Source organism: Hemitrygon akajei, chromosome 6 (genome assembly GCF_048418815.1).
Source record: "Hemitrygon akajei chromosome 6, sHemAka1.3, whole genome shotgun sequence".
In the NCBI taxonomy this organism is placed as follows: domain Eukaryota; kingdom Metazoa; phylum Chordata; class Chondrichthyes; order Myliobatiformes; family Dasyatidae; genus Hemitrygon; species Hemitrygon akajei.
The window spans coordinates 71,325,053-71,341,879 of NC_133129.1; the positions used below are offsets into that span (position 1 = coordinate 71,325,053).

The 16,827-nt window shown below is 39.7% G+C and overlaps 1 protein-coding gene across 8 annotated transcripts in view; it reads left to right on the forward strand.

Annotated features, from left to right (window-relative positions):
- plppr1 (phospholipid phosphatase related 1) overlaps nucleotides 1-16,827 on the forward strand; it is a 118,218-nt gene that overhangs the window by 63,987 nt on the left and 37,404 nt on the right. For 6 of the 8 annotated variants that reach the window (XM_073048626.1, XM_073048624.1, XM_073048625.1 and 3 more), the window contains one exon: nucleotides 4,922-5,110. The exons of the other annotated variants lie outside the window; for them this stretch is intronic. In XM_073048626.1, the coding sequence (XP_072904727.1) occupies nucleotides 4,922-5,110 (189 nt within the window). The remainder of the gene's footprint in view (nucleotides 1-4,921; nucleotides 5,111-16,827) is intronic. 8 annotated transcript variants of the gene reach the window in all.

Sequence of the window (16,827 nt, forward strand, 5' to 3'; positions counted from 1 at the left end):
AGCTCCATCATGGGTACTAGCCTCTGTAACATTGAGGACACCTTCAAAACAACAAATTTCATGACATATGCCAGTGATATTAAACCTGATTCTGCTTCTTATTCAAAAGTACCAAATCCAATGTGACATTCATGTTCTCTATAAAGTTTTCACTTATTTATGGTTTCCTATTTTTAAAATATCCTTTATTTATGGCCCATTTCCCAAAGGTGCTTAGAAATGCAGGCAATATAAATTATGAACCTCTAAGCTTTTTAACAAGTTAAGAGTCTGACTTGGAATTTGCTTGGGATTTGTTGGCCAGCTTCTGGTGAGTCTTTTCTTATCATGTCTTTGGAATGGATGATGGGCATATAAATTAACAAACACATAATTTAGAGGCAGGAACTAAATTAGGCAACCATGCTCCTATCATTTCATAAGATCATTGCTGATTTGATTGCTTTCTCAACTTTGCATTCCTTTCTATTCCTGGTAACCTTTCACCTCCTTTCTGATTGATTATCCATCTATTACTGTCTTAAAAAATATTCAAGCAGCCTATCTTTAAAGGAATAGTTCCAAAGACTCCGAACTAAGAGAATAACATTGTACTCTACTTCATCTTTGTCTTAGATAGATGACCCCTAATTTTTAAATAGGGACACCTTGTTCTCCAGATTCCTGCAAGAAGAAACATCCTCAGCACGTGCACCCTCTCAAGGCCCTCCAGGACCTTATCTGCTTCAGTCACTCTTCCTGTGAATAAAATAATCTGAAATATCTCTCCACTTAGATAATGTACTCATTTTTATATTTGTTCCAACTAGGCAATGAACTATTTCCCTACATTATACTTAATTTACCCTCCCTCTTGACCTATCTATAAACCTTTGTAGACTCTTTATGTACCCTCCCCTCTCCAACTGACTTTTCTGTCATCAGCAAATTCAGCAATTATACCTTTGGTGCCTTCTTCCAAATCATTTATGTAAATTATAAAAGTTGTGGCCCTGGTCACTCTCCTTGTGGCACACCACTCTTGCCAATCAAGAAAAGACTCATCTATGGAGCAACAAACAATCTTCTGGAGAACTCAGCAGGTTGAGCAGCAACCGTGGGGGAAGTAACTGTCAATGTTTCTGCTCGCAGCCTTTCATCAGGATAGTGCAATCAGATATAGGGTGATGATGCAAGGTTTCAACTTGAAACATAGACAAGTTCTTTATTCTTCACAGATGCTGCTGGACCTGCGCGGTTCCTTAAGCAGATTTCAATATCTTTTCTCTCTCTCTTGTGTCTCAAGACTTATTTATGCTTGTTCTCTATTTTCTGTCAGACAGCTAACCTTCTATTGATGCCAATATGTTACTGCCTACATTACATTTTTTTTTATCTCCCACAGTAAACGTTTGGTGTGGCACCTTAACAAATGCCTATAACTGGTTATCCTTCATCCATGCTACATGTTACTTCTTCAAAGAACTACAATTACTTCATCAGACAAAATTTCCTTTCACTAACCATGTTGACTTGGCCTAATTCCCATGATTTATTTTCTCAGTGTCCTGCTATAGCACTGTAGTAATAACTTCCAACATTGTCCTTCAGGCAGGTATTCAGCTAACTGCTTTCAGTCTCCTTCCTTTTTTGAATACAGTATTTACATATGCTATTTTACAATCTAATGGAATTTTAGAAAATTAATAGCAATGTATCTACTATCTCTGTAGTTGTTTCTTTTAAGTTCCTCAGGAAGAAAAGATTTATCAATCCAAGTGCTTTGAAATTGCGTATTCGACTGCCTTAGTGCAATTTCTCTGATCCATTTCTAGATTTACAACTTCTGGGTTATGCCTTGTATCTTCTGTAGTAAGAGTTAGGATAGCTCTCTAAATTACCTTTTCAATTGATCAACCATTGCTTGCTTCCGTTTATTAATTCCCTATAATCACTTCTCTGAGACTAACACTCTTTTTGAAACATCTTTAGAAAATCTTACTGTATTTGATATTTCTGCCAAGCTTTATTGTGTATTCATTTTTTTTCCTTTTGCTCTTTTAGTTTTATTTACTTTTGCCTTGTACTTAGGCAATTATCTGTTTTTTTAACTTGTGAATTTTACTTGGAACTTTATTGGGATTTGTTGGTCAGCTTCTTTGTTGTAATGTCTGTGGGATGGTTGATAGACATATAAGTTAACAAAAACATAAAGTTAAATTCCTTTGCAATTTTCTTTCTTACTGGAAGGTATCCATTCTGTTTTCTGAAATATCACTAAAGGGTCTGCTTGTCATCTTGACTGATCTTTTGAAATAATCTGCCAGTTCATTTTTAGCTAATTCCATTTTCATTCCTTCTTGTAGCCCTTATATTCTATCATTTTATGGTGGTTGCTATCTAAAGTGCTTTTCTAATAAGGTTATCGATTAATGCTATCACAGTGCACAATGTCAACAGTAGAAACATAGACAAGAGTCAAAGCTGATGAACTCAGCAGGCCAGGCAGCATCTATGAAAAAAAGTAAACAGTTGACATTTTGGGCCAAGACCCTTCATCAGGATTGGAAAGGAAGAGGAAAAGTCAGAGAAAGACGGTGGGGAGAAGGAAGGAAGAAATACAAGGTGGTAGGTAATAGGTGAAAATGGAGGGGGTGAACTAAAGAGCTGGGCAGATGATTGGTGAAAGAGATAAAGGGGGAATCTGACTGGAGAGGACAAAAGACATTGGAAGAAACGGAAGGGGAGGAGCACCAAAGGGAGGTGATGGGCAGGGAAGGAGATAAGTTGAGAGAGGGAAACTGGAATGGGAATGGTGAAGGAAGGGTAAGTATTGGAAGTTCAAGAAATTGATATTCATAGCATCAGTTGAAGCTACCCAGATGGAATGTCAGGTGTTGTTCCTCCAACCTGAGTGTGGCTTCATCATAGCAGTAGAGGAGGCCATGGACTGACATGTCAGAACAGGGAATGGGAACTAGAATGGAAATGGGTTGTCACTGGGAGATCTTGTTCTTTTGTGGCAGATAGAGCAAAAGTGCTTGGTGAAGCTGTCTCCCAATCTACATCAGATTCACCGATATACAGGGGGGCCACATTGGGAGCACTGGACACAGTAGCTGATCCCAGCAGATTTGCAGATGAAGTGTTGCCTCTTCTGGAAGACTGGGGACCTGAATGGTAGTGATGGAGGAGGTGTAGGGGCAGGTGTAGCACTTGTTCTGCTTGCAAGGATAAGTAACTGGAGGGAGATCAGTGGGGAGGGATGAGTGAACAAAGGAGTTGCACAGGAGGCTGCACCAATGCAGTCATCGATGTAGCATAGGAAGAGTTGGGCAGTGATGCCAATGTAGGCTTGGAACATGTTCCTTTGACTTTCCACTGATCTTGCCTAGCCTGTTGAGTTCCTCCAGCATTTTGTGCATGTTGCTTTGGATTTCCAGCATCTGCAGATTTGCTTGTGCTTGTCAAAGCTAATGAGTTTGTTTTTGCTGAGATATTGCTACATTGCTGTGTCACGAGTCTACATAGTCAAACTGCTCCTCTCTTATCTTTCCTCATAGTAGGTCGGACGATGTTACAGTTTAGTATAGGCAGTATACTGTTCCACTGCTAAGGGAGGTATATATTAAGCAGCTGCTGTTGCTTTTCAGGAATGAATCTAAGTTTTGTCAGAGTGAAGTTGATGGCTGTATGTGAGAAACATTTGCTGATTCTCACAAACTTAGAAAGTTCTTCTAAGTTTCACTTTCCAGGTAGGAGTAAGCAGCTTGAAATCTGTGCCTCCTGTCTATTTCCTATATACCTTGAGCACTTCCAAGTGAAAAGGCAGGCAGAAAGATAACTTTTTTATTCATCCATTAGATTTGTGACTGTCAAGTAAGGTCTGCATCTATTGCCAATTCCTCATAGCACTTGAAAAGATGGCCTTGTTGCCCTTGTGGTGAAACTCAGTCCTTGAGCTGACATGTTCACTTTGTATTTTAATCCTTTAATTTTCCCCTGAGCAGCAGAGATTTGTTGTGACAAATTACAATTTCTAATACGTTTTCTATTCTGTGCAGTTTTGTAGTTCCAATTGTGGAGAAAATAATTCTCAAAGAAGATGTTCTAAAATTATGAATAATTAAGCTACAGGAAATTCTGGAAACTGTATGAAGTTAAGTAGTGCTAGTGCAAGGTGAAGCAGAATTATCATTTTGGCTCAAATACTCTGTCACAACTGACCTAAAATATTATCAGTTTGTTGTTCCTCAGATGCTGTTTGATCTGCTGAGTATTTGTTTCCATTTTAGTTTCCCAGCATGCAAAGCTAATGTCAATTTTCATTTGCAAAATTAGGCTAGGTACTGCCCCTTGAACCCTGCTAAAATCGAGTGAAATTTTACTCAATTATCTTTTGTGATTTTTGAAGATAATTATTGCAGTGTGCTGGACTCTCTTACTCATACTTCCCAGGTCTTCAGCCTGTTTGCATGTAACAGAGGTTGATTTTTGGGAATGGGTTGCAGCTGGTTGATATTACAGCACATTTTAATTACCCTTGAAATGTGGAGAACTTGACGAGAATTTGCCAACCATAATGTCTCTGGAAACAGATGGGGTAGATAAAAATAGAGCATACTTTAATGTTTAACTTGAGGACACATTGCTTTTGTAGTCAACTTTGATCACTTAATCATTAGTGACACTGCTGTGCCTTCTGACAAAGCAGCTACTGAAATCATCAGTTCCCTTGCCTGGCCCCCAGTTCCATATGAAACATTCATATGTGTCATCTGCCAGAAGGTTTATATAAGGGGTGGATCAAAGAGAGAGCATACCACTCAGATATGGAAGCATCACTGAGGTGCTGTAGGGAGCTTGCACTATGGGACCATAGCATCTGAGGAACCAGGAGTGATGACAGCTCCCCTCTATATTAACTATGCTGTACTTTCAGCTCGTCATAATGGCTGGGACTGTACTGCTCGCCTATTACTTTGAGTGCACAGACACCTTCGAGGTGCATATCCAGGGGTTCTTCTGCCAGGATGCTGACCTAATGAAACCCTACCCAGGACCAGAAGAAGACAGCTTCATCCCCCCAATCGTCCTGTACTGTGTGCTGGCAGCAGTTCCTACCATTGTTGTAAGTAACATAAACTACACTATGCAGTGCTCTATAATTCCCCTCAAACTATCCCTGCTTGTCACTTTGAGTTTCCTTCCTACCCTCGAACAACTCTTCCTACAGAACTGTACCTCTCTCACCCATCTCTGCTCGACCCTCTTTCTTATTTCCCTCCCTCTTTTCAGTTGACTCAGAAGGATGTCATACCCTTTGGAAATTATTTCAGTTCGGAACACTGCATATAACCTTGGTGTATCCATATAATTTTTTAAAATTTCCTGAACTAGTCTTGGTAATGCATTGAGTTACTGTTTGAAATTCAACTTAAAATGAAAAATTATGCTAACATCCTTCCATAGCTAACTCTGTGTGTAGCTGATGGTTTGTTTGCATGCCCGTGCTTTTATGTCACTCTCTGATAAGCTAACTGCTGCTGCTCTGTGACTGGTAAAGAAACCACAGTGGTTTCATTGAAGTAGCATTCCATTCGATGTTTCTGTCATTCCCTCATATTCTCACACCTATTTGCCTTTTACTAAATGTGAACAGTGTACTTGGTAAAAGTGACTGACAGATAGAAGTAAATTCACATTGTGTCTTGTAATCTAGAAATTCACCATGTTTTAATTTGAATGAACAGCAAATTTAAAAATTGATTCTTATTTACTTCTCTACAATTTTAAGCTTTCTCCATTGTCATTAATGCATTAACCCAATCAATTAAAATCACATATTCCAGCTAAGTACAACAACTCTGTGATATCATGTTGATGAAGGACCCTCAGTCATTTCTCTCCACATTGGAACAATTACACTGGACAGCAAAGATTTTGCTTCCTGTATACTTTTGGGTGTATCTTATGGATTTGGGCTGCTGCTCATGAAAACTACCATGAAAGTTTCCCTATCACACACCATTTAAAAAAAAAAATCACCTCTATTTGTTATTTCAATTCATAATTCAAGTCAATTAAAATGTTGCCTATAATGTAAGCTGAAAAGTTTTCTATCTTGTCTAGGCATGCGCTGGCATGCTAAGGCAGGATGGATGCTGCATGGCAGGAGAGGTTCTATGAAGTCCATAGATTTCCATGAAGGATTTTGATATTTGAGACTGATGTTTCCCAGAATAACTGATACCAAAGTCAAGGAATGCATTTCTGTTGGTCCATAAATCAAACAGGTCATCAATGAGAGGCAATTTGAAGAACTGCTTGTGGGACTGGGGAAATCGCATGGAAGGCATTCAAGGACGTTGTTGAAAATTCTCTTGGCAACTACGGAGCACCAAACTACCTGCAGCTGGTTGACAACTTGCTTCAACCATACAAAACCTTGAAGTACAACATGTCACTGAAGAATCATTTCTGCATTCCCATCTTGGCACTGTCAGTGACGAGCATGGTAAAAGGTCATGGAGAAGGGGTATCAGAGCAAATGGAATCCATCAATGCTGGCTGATTATCATTGGACAGTGAAGCAAGAAGTTGCAGGCACTGAGTAGAAATAAAAATTATCAAAAAAAACATTTTTAGCTTAGTTGAACTATTGCCGAGGCAAATCAGCACTATTATCCAATTAAATGCATTATATTCAATAGAAGTTAATTTCTTGATTTTCCAAATTCCTACATGATACAAATAGTCTGAAATTATATTTGTGTTCAGCTTTCAAGTGGTCTATCATAAACAAAAGCAAAAAAAAATTCTGAGGAAGCAACACTTGCGAAAAAAAGTTGTTGTCCAGTGTTATTATCGAGCTAATTAAAATATCTGATGAAATGGTGGAGCAATTGCTTTCATTCCCAAAAGAATGGCATTTTCCAGAAGAACTCTCCCCTTTTGTTGTAATTTTAGAAATATTTTGAAAGACCAGAGTCTAAAAGCTATGTGACACATCTCCTGTTTGTGAAAATCAGGCAGAAGCCCAATTAAACACATACTCGACCACACTTGCCATAACTTCCAGGTGAAATTGTAACTATTATGAAATTGAACTAAGTGTTTTCATGCACAGCTGGCATTAACAATCATGTAACTTAAGGTTTTCTTAAGGGAAAATTTTGCCTGATGAACCTGTTGGAATTCTTTGAGAAGATTACAAGTAGGATAGATAAAGGGGATGTGGTGGAAGTTGTATATTTGGACTTTCAGAAGGCCTTTAATAAGGTTCCACATGTGAGGCTGCTTACCAAGTTAAGAGCCCATGGAATTACAGGAATGTTGCTGGCATGGTTAGAGCTTTAGCTGATTGGTAGGAGGCAGCAAGTGGGAATAAAAGGATCCTTTTCTGGTTGGTTGCCAGTGACTAGTGGTGTTCTCCAGGGGTTGGTGTTGAGACCACTTCTTTTTATGCTGTATATCAATGATTTAGATGATGGAATAAATGGCTTTATGCCAGGTTTGAAGATGATACGAAGATTGATGGAACAATGTTGAGAAAACAGGTAGACTGCAAAAGGACTTGGACAGATTGGGAGAATAGGCAACAAAGTGGCAGATGAAATACAATGTTGGAAAATGCATGCTCATGCACTTTGGTAGTAGAAATAAATTTGCAGACGATTTTCTAAATGAGGAGAAAATCCAGGAATCTGAGATTCAGAGGGACTTGGGCATCCTTGTGCAGAACATCCTAAAGGTTAACTTGCAGGTAGAGTGGGTAATGAGGAAGACAAATGCCATGCTGGCATTCCTTTCAAGAGGTCTAGAATAGCAGAGCAGGGATGTGATGCTGAGGCTTTATAAGGCACTGGTGAGGCCTCACCTTGAGTATTGTGAACAGTTTTGGGCTCCTCATCTGAGAAGACATATGCTGGCATTGGAGAGGGTTCAGAGGAGGTTCGTAAGGATGATTCCAGGAATGAAAGGGTTATCATATGAAGAACATTTGATGGCTCTGGGTCTGTCCTCACTGGAATTTAGAAGTATCATGGGGAATCTCATTGAAAACCTTTTGAATGTTGAAAGGACCAGACAGAGCAGATGTGGAAAGGATGCTTTCCATGGTGGGGGAGTCTAGAACAAGAGGGCACAGACTCAGGATAGAGGAGCGTCCATTTAAAACAGAGATAGGGAAAAATTTCTTTAGCCAGAGCGTGGTAAATTTGTGGAATATGTTACCACAAGCAGCAAAAAAGGGCCAGGTCATTGGGTGTGTTTAAGGCAGAGCTTGATAGGTTCTTCATTAGACACAGCATCAAAGGTTACAGGGAGAGGGGCTGGGGAGTGGGGTTGAGGAGGGGAGAAATGATTCAGCCATGACTGAATGGCAGTGCAGACTCAATGGGCCAAATGGCCAAATTCTACTCCTATGTCTTATGGTCTTAAAACATTCTGGTGCCAGATGCACATCCTATGCCATCAATCTGAGTGCAACACCATTTTCTGCCCTTAACAATACAAACTGGAGCTTCAGACTGCAATGGCCAGCCATTGTAGACCAATTCCAGTAGAACTGGAAGCACCTCACACTACATTGTTGCTTTTACTGTTAGTTGAGGACACACTGCTGGCATTGAGAGACTTGTTTGCAAAGCCCACAGTGTATGCTGAAAAAAAACAGGGATTATTGTCTTTCACAGCTGTTTAATTGGTGCTTCACTGGTGAGATTGCTGATAGCATTTCATTACTAGAGGCACAGTATGATAATGACCAGCCACCAGTGTTGGGAGAATTCAAGGCAGCCAACAAAGATATGTCATCTGTGAAGAGCAGAATAAGTAAGCATAGAGATTCCATCATGGTATCGTACCTGAGCCTCTCTGATAAACAGTGCTTTCCCTGGGTCAGGCTTACTGAGGCTGGAATCATTGAGTGGTAGGGCAAGTTCTCTGCCCATTACACAATGCAGGTCAAGGTAACAATGCAGTTTGCCCTCAGCACTGCCTCAGAGACATCATCTAGCCTCAGGTTTCCCAGGGAAAATAATTATCTACTTTAGAGTTAGTGCCCACCAGGTAACATCTAAAGCACTGGGTTCTGCCTGCATTGCAGAGGGTAATCAGCCACTGTCTGCACTCATATGCCTACAAGGGGGCAATCTTAAAAACAACAGACGTCTCCTCAACAGGAAAAGTTTCGACATTTTCATTATGGTTGTGGACCACAAGAAGAGCTTCCTAATGGTAATGATGTAAGATCTTGACGTGAAACATCAACGGGCCACTTCACTCCATAAATGCTGCATGATCCATTGAGTTCCTCCAGCTCCTTTGTATGATGCTCCCGATGTCCAGTAACTGCAGTCTCTTACGGGAAATGCTTGTTTCAAGCAAATGCTCACCGTTTATTTATTTATCTATCTGTCTATCTCTATCTATACCAATCTATCTATCTATCTATTTTATTTTATTTAACCTTAGCCTAATCACAGGAGAATTTTCAATAGCCAATTAACCTATTAACCAGTATGTCTTTGGACTGTGGGAGGAAACTAGGGAACCTGGAGGAAACCAATGCAATCATGGGAAAAATGTACAAATTCCTAACAGACGGCACCAGAATTGAACTCCAAACTCCAGAAAGCCCCAAGTTGTAATAGCATCACACTAACCATTATGCCACCATGGTGCTCCTTCATTCTCTTGGAGAACAAGCTGTCAAACATTTTTGGGGACCAACAGTGCTCTCTCTGACCACTGCAGCTGTGCATAGATAAAGTGAGAGTAATGCAAAACACCAGAGCCATGGTGGAAGATGTAGTTATTTCCTGATTCTCCAGACTGTACAGTCTCTGAGAGACACCCTACAGTATGCACAGTTACTACAGATTCTCCATCCTTGTGTGCTGTCTGCTGCACAACCCAGCAACCAGTGCATGGGTCATAGAGTTGGTGGAGTACAGGGTCAGAGGTCATGAGAGTGAGAGGTTGAGTGATGTGCTAAACTGAGTGACATCCTACTGGGAATTGTGCCAGCTCAGTCTTAGCACATTTTACTTTGTGTGAAGCATCTCTTCAGAGTTTTATTGATCTCTTAGGCCGGTTGTGTAATCCTTTCAGAATATGGCCTTTAATTCTAAATGTTATGGTGGTTTAGTGTGGCAAAAAATGGATAAAATTCAGTTTTTAATCCCATATTTATTGATTTGCTTCTTCCTTCTCCATACAAGAAAGAATGGCTGTAGATTATATTGAAAACTACCATCTATAAATTTGCTGATGATACAACGGTTGTTGGTAGAACCTCAGGTGGTGACGAGAGGGCGTGCAGGAATAAGATATGCCAACTAGTGGAATGGCGCCGCAGCATCAACCTGGCAATCAATGTTAGTAAGATGAAAGAGATGATTGTGGACTTCAGGAAGGGTAAGATGAAGGAAAACATACCAATCCTCATAGAGGGATCAGAAGTGGAGAGAGTGAGCAGTTACAAGTTCCTGGGTGTCAAGATCTCTAAGGATCTAACCTGGTCCCAATGTATTGATGTAGTTATAAAGAAGGCAAGTCAGCGGCTATACTTCATTAAGAGTTTGAAGAGATTTGATATGTCAACAAATACAGTCAAAAACTTCTATAGTTGCACCATGGAGAGTATTCTGACAGGCTGCATCACTGTCTGGCATTGGGGAGGGGGCTACTGTATAGGACTGAAATAAGCTGCAGAGGGTTGTAAATCTAGTCAGCTCCATCTTGGGTACTAGCCTAGAAAGTACCCAGGACATCTTCAAGGAGTGGTGTCTCAGAAAGGCAGCGTCCATTATTAAGGACCTCCAGCACCCAGGGCATGCCCTTTTCTCACTGTTACCATCAGATAGGAGGTACAGAAGCCTGAAGGCACACACTCAGCGATTCAGAAACAGCTTCTTCCCTTCTGACATCCGATTCCTAAATGGACATTGAACCCTTAGCACTACCTCACTTTTTTAATATACAACATTTCTGTTTTTTGCACATTTAAAAAAAAAACTATTCAATATACTTATACTGTAATTGATTTACTTGTTTATTTATAATAATTTTAAAAAATATTATTTATTTTTTCTCTTCTGAATTACATATTGCATTGAACTGCTGCTGCTAATTTCACTTCACACGCCAGTGATAATAAACCTGATTCTGATTCTGATTCTGAAATTATAAAAATGATATAGTAGATGATACTGATACATATTTCATTTTGATTAGAGTGGACAGAGAACAGGTAAACAGCGAAACCCAGCTTCCCTGTATGTACAATGGAAATTAAATCCAGGGGGATCTGTCAAGTATGGGAGAAGATGTGAAGTGATTGGGTCACAGCATGGAAGGGTAGGGTCGGAGATTATGTGGGCAAAAGGTTGGGAGGAGTATTCAGCTATTTTGGAGGAGGTTGTCTGAATTGGAAATGGGTTGTCTGTGTTGGTGGGGATTGAAGTTAATCAAGGGTGAGGGAATTTTGGGCCTGGACTTTAAAAAGGTTTGGAAAGACTGGGTGGAGTAGAACATTGGAGGGTGGGATGAGGGTGGCTGTGGGAAAATTGGAGAGCTGGGATGGAGTAATCAGAGATTGGTAGGGAAACAGGAGTTTAAGAGTTGTGAATGTAGTGGTGGGTTGTGGTGTCAGGGACCTAAGGAGTAAAGGCGTCAGAATTTACGGATCAGGGGGGATTCAAGCATCAGGGTTGAGGAAATCAGATCATGGAATTGAGGGGGGCCAAGAGATGACATTTTGGCGGAGAGTCAGAATCTTTTGAGTTTCAGTTGTTCCAACTGAATGAGGTGACCAGACCAGACTGTCCTTCCATTACCATTTCCCCTGCATTCCTTCCCCTACTTTAATGGCAACAGGAAAAGAAAGGGTCACTTTATTTCCTAACTGACTGATTCTTGGCCATCCACCAAGAAGACTATTTTATCCCTTTTTTTTGGTATCTTTACGAGTAAAACAGATAATTGAAAACAAAAAGCCCCAATATCATTTTTCATAGCCTGTCACCAAGAGGTGAATGTACAATTCCTGTGATCCTCTGGTCATCTCAGAAAATTAACTACTTGAGCTGGAGTTGTCACTGTTAGTCTCCATTGGGAGTTATTCCCGTCTCTCGGTATCACAGGTTCACCAGCAAAATGGAATATTCCCTACTCCTGTTTGTCATTAAGGAATCTTTGCAGAAGCACAGTTGTGAAGGGAAACATCTCTACTGCATCAAATCCAATAGGAAATCTGTTGCTGACACATCACACCTGCTGGTGTTTGAATGAGTTCCTGACATCTGACAACTCTAGTACTCATGTGAAGGAGAGTGAAAATGTTATGAGTTTATGGTAGGAATACTTGGTAAGTTTCAAAACAGTTCAAAATAAAAGGATTTTTTTCATATATACTTGATTTCACTCTAAGGGCAGCCTGAAGGGTTTTATAGCCAATTAAATACTTATAGAGTGCAGGTCACGTGCCAAGTTTGTACATAGCAAGCTCCCACAAACAGCAGAGTAACAATTACTACTGAGGACAATGAGGTATAAACATTACCTGGACACTGGAATAACTCAGTTGACTCTCTCCCTCTGGGTGTCAATACCTCTGAAGATTTATCCTGAGCCCATCGTCTCAAGTAACTTTTTACGGATGTACTATGGAGAACATTCTAATTGGTTGCATCACCATCTGTGATGGAGGGCCCTCCGCATAGGATCAGAAGGAGGTGTAGAGATTTGCAAACTCAGCCATCTCCGTCATGAGCACTAGCCTCCCTAACATTGAGGATATCATCAAACAGCAATGCCTCAACTAACAGCATTAAGGACCACCATCACCGAGGACGTGCTCTCTTCTAATTACCATCAGAGAGAATGTACAGGAGGCTGAAGATACTCACTCAAAGTTTTAGGAACAGATTCTTCTTTTCCACCATCAGATTTCAGAATGGACAATGAACCATCCCACATACTGTGTAATAGTGGATTTTGGTTAATTGGGCCATCGGTTAATCGGGGCAAACCATTATTTGGAACAACTCTTAAAGAACAAAAAACTAATCAAGAAAATAGCCCGGATTCCCTTCTTTTATTTGGGACACAATGCCACTTAATTGTGCAGGAGACTGTTGCTGAACAGTTTCAAACTAGCCTAAGTTGTGTGCACTTGCATGGCTATTAGATATTCTGCTGTGCTTAGAGCGAGCAGTTTAAATAGCATCAGTTGTGTGTGTTTGTGTTCAAAAAGCAGTGAATTTTGTCACTGATAGTTGGCAACATATAAGCAGGAAGGCAATTCAGAACCGTTTTGCTCACTGTGGTTTCAAGCATTCAGGCTTGGAGATGCCAGAAATGGCTGGGAATGAAAATGAAATGATTTCACTACTTCAACAAGTTATGAGCTATGAAGAATTTAAGATATTGAAAATCATCTAGAATGTTACCATGATAATGAAGATTTGAAGGATTCAATTGTCAATAGCAATGTATATAGGCAGTCCATTATCTACATTAGGTACTGACTTTGTTGATTTATAGCCAATCAAAAGAACACAGCAGATGAATTTCTCTGTCAATAACTATTAGCTATAAGAGAAATAAAAGCCAACATGTGCAAATCAGGTGTCTCCAAGATAATATTTTTACTCCAACAATACCAAATAAGGCAGTCAAAGGATTTGGTTTAAAGTTTACTTTAAAAAAAGTACAGAAAAAGTTTGAAATACTTCCTTGTAGTATTTTTCAAGACTCGGGCATCTCTAGAACATATGAATTAATGAAGCATCTCCATTGTTACATCAGGATGTTGCTCCGTCTACTCATGCTCAATGGCTAAGCGATGTTATGTCATGCTTAAGTTTAGAGAAGATTCATTGTTCAATTTCTGAATCAAGACAAGACTTTCTAACATTGTGGGGAACTTTTTTGAATTATTTTCAAAATCTTTGATTTGTTATCAAGTGCAGATGTTGGCTAATAATATGTTTTACTATATGATAAGGATTTTTTCCCCCTTTTTTCTTTCTTTACAAAACAGCTTTTCTTGGTAGTGGGTTTAGATTTTTTTGTAAAATAAAATTATTACTTTTCAATATTATGATTCAATTTAATTTACTTGAATATTGGGTAATGGGACTATAAGTGTGCTTCAGATATATTGTAATTGATATATGATATATATTTCCTCCTGTACTCTATTATTCTTTGTAAGAAATCAATAAAATTATTGAAAAAGAAAGAATAGCTATTAGGAACTAATACACAGTTGTATAGTACCATAGAGGTATTTGTAGTGTTCTTATTTGTTCTGTATGTCTTTTAAATCAATTATTTGTGACTCAGTTGAATAGTAGTTTTTCTTTTTTATATCATTTTAACTATTTCCATGAAATTTTGGCTAATTGGGCAGCCACTTAATTGGACCAAAGTGTATTGGTCCTGATGTGTTCCAATTCATTGGAATCCACTGTATATATTTCTTATTGTAATTTATAGTATTTTTAAGTATTGCACTGTACTGCTGCTACAAACAACAAATTTCTTGACATATGTCAGTGATATTAAACCTAATTCTGATTTAGATTATCTCCAAAATGTGCCACGGGTCTCTAAAATGTGAATGAGGGCACAGTGCAATGGTTAACACTGCCAACGTTGCTAGCAAAACACAACAGAACTCCCTTAGTATTGCACTGAAGCATTAGACTAGAGTTAGATGGAAATCCATGACAGTTCAACTCAGAAACAAATGTGTAATACAATGAGGCATAACACTGTTTCACCCAATCCAGCAATCTGAAGGTGTTAGAACTTGGCTGAACCCGTTATTTGCAAATGCCTTTTTGTTATCATCTTTAGTTGCCTCCAAGTCTTGTTGTAACAGTTCTGTCACTGACCTAGATAAGCTTTTGTTGCAAATTTTCTTAAGGTCTGTAGTCTCTGAGGGGTTAGAGACTTGATGGAACAAGTTTGATAATTAGCATTTTCATCAAACAAACTTTGGATCCTTCTTGTAAAATTTTGCATAATGTACTATTTTGAAGACATAGCAGTGCTTAATTAAATATTAATGTGCATTTATATCTCTAATGCTCCACAGATTATTATTATTACAGGAGGAGAGTAGAAATTGCTTGAGACATCTGTGTTGTTCTGCATTCTGTAATCCCTCCTTCATAGAAAGTCCCTTTGGATCAAGGATGATTTGTTTCACTCTGGTTTTGTGGGTTGTGAACACGCCAATGAGGACTAGCTGGGAACTGTGGACTCTGACTCAGACGGGCAGGAGGTGTCTGATTTGGTGGGTTAGTGAGGTAGTGCACTACATCTCTGTGCACTCAGGGTTCTGAATAGCTCCCAAATGCTCTTTTGCCATTTTGAACAGTAACGGGATTCCCTGGAGTTGCTGAGCATTTTACACTTCTTCAAGGAAACTTTGAGAACGTGCCAGAATCATTTACTCTCTCCATTAAAAAAGCTGTGTCTTGATATCATGAAGCTCTGGACAGAATGGGTTTGTTGGAAATTCAAATATTGAATGTGCAATAAGGTACTCAGTGGTCCTGGGAGAGGATGCTGGCATCTGTTCAAAGTTCAGATTCAAAGTACGTTTACTACATTATGCAACCTTGAGATTCGTCTCCTTACAAAACAATGAAAACCTGAAAAAGAAGACTGTCAACCATCCAACGTGCAGAGAGAGAGAGAAAGAGAAAAAAACAAATTGTGCAAACAATAAAAATAAGCAAGTAGTAATCAGAAAAAAAGTGAGTCCACAGACATGAAGCCTGGAGCGGGTCACAGGCTCAGTCCAGTGCAGAGCCAAGTAAATGTCGTGAAGCAGCGAACAGAACTGGCTCGACCCTCACCCCTGGTCCCAACACCCTGCCTTTCCAATCTGACTCGACATTTAAAACATCTAAACATTGAGTAATTTCTCGCTGTAGGACTTGGGCCTTGTCAATTCGATATGTTCAGGGCCTGGGCCCTGCCATTATGTTTCGGCCTGTACCCAACCTTCCCAAATCAGCCTGGTGCTCAGATGGATCAAATCTCAGGTCTTTCCTCACTCTCAGTTTTGGTGGATGGGCACTGCCTCTGCTGCCCCAAATCTGCCTCGCCTCCGTTGTTTGTAGTGCAGAAATTTTACCAATATTATGAAGTATTTAGTTGTATTCTTTGTTTTGTTTCCCCTTGATAAGTAGTCACTGGGCTTCACCAGTGCCATTTTAAACCAGTTGATTTGGAGGCAGCATTCATGGCATCTCTTTGATGAGGTGGTTCATTTGGTGGGGTTGGGATCACTACTGCCTGATGGATCATGAACTTCATGCTACTTCTGAGGTTTTGATATTTATTAATTTCCTCAGGTGGCCACTGGCTGTGCTGACCTATCCAAGTTGATAATAAGTTTCATCATTGATGCCTGCCTTCTCTGATAGATGACTCTCAAGTTATAGCATGGTCCATGTTTTCTGGTGTCTTGTTGTGGGCCTTTATTGTTAGAGGGCAGTATTACACACTGTGACTTATTTTGTCTGCATCTGCTGCTCTGCGACTGAAGTCAGAGGATAGATTCTGAAGTAGAGATGGCATAGATTGGCCTACTTGTCCCTTACCCTGTGGATTGGCTTTACTCCAACAGGAAGTTTTCAGAGTTTAGATGCAGCATTGCAAGAAAGATTAAGAAATGGATTGAAGATGCGACCTTGCTAGATCAGTCTGAGTGATAATTATGACAGTCAGCAAAAGTGGCCTCAAATCTTTGCCTTCAATTGAATCAAGCAGCTTCCCTATTTACTGCACCAGTTACTCTAAAGTCTCCTCTGTGTGAGA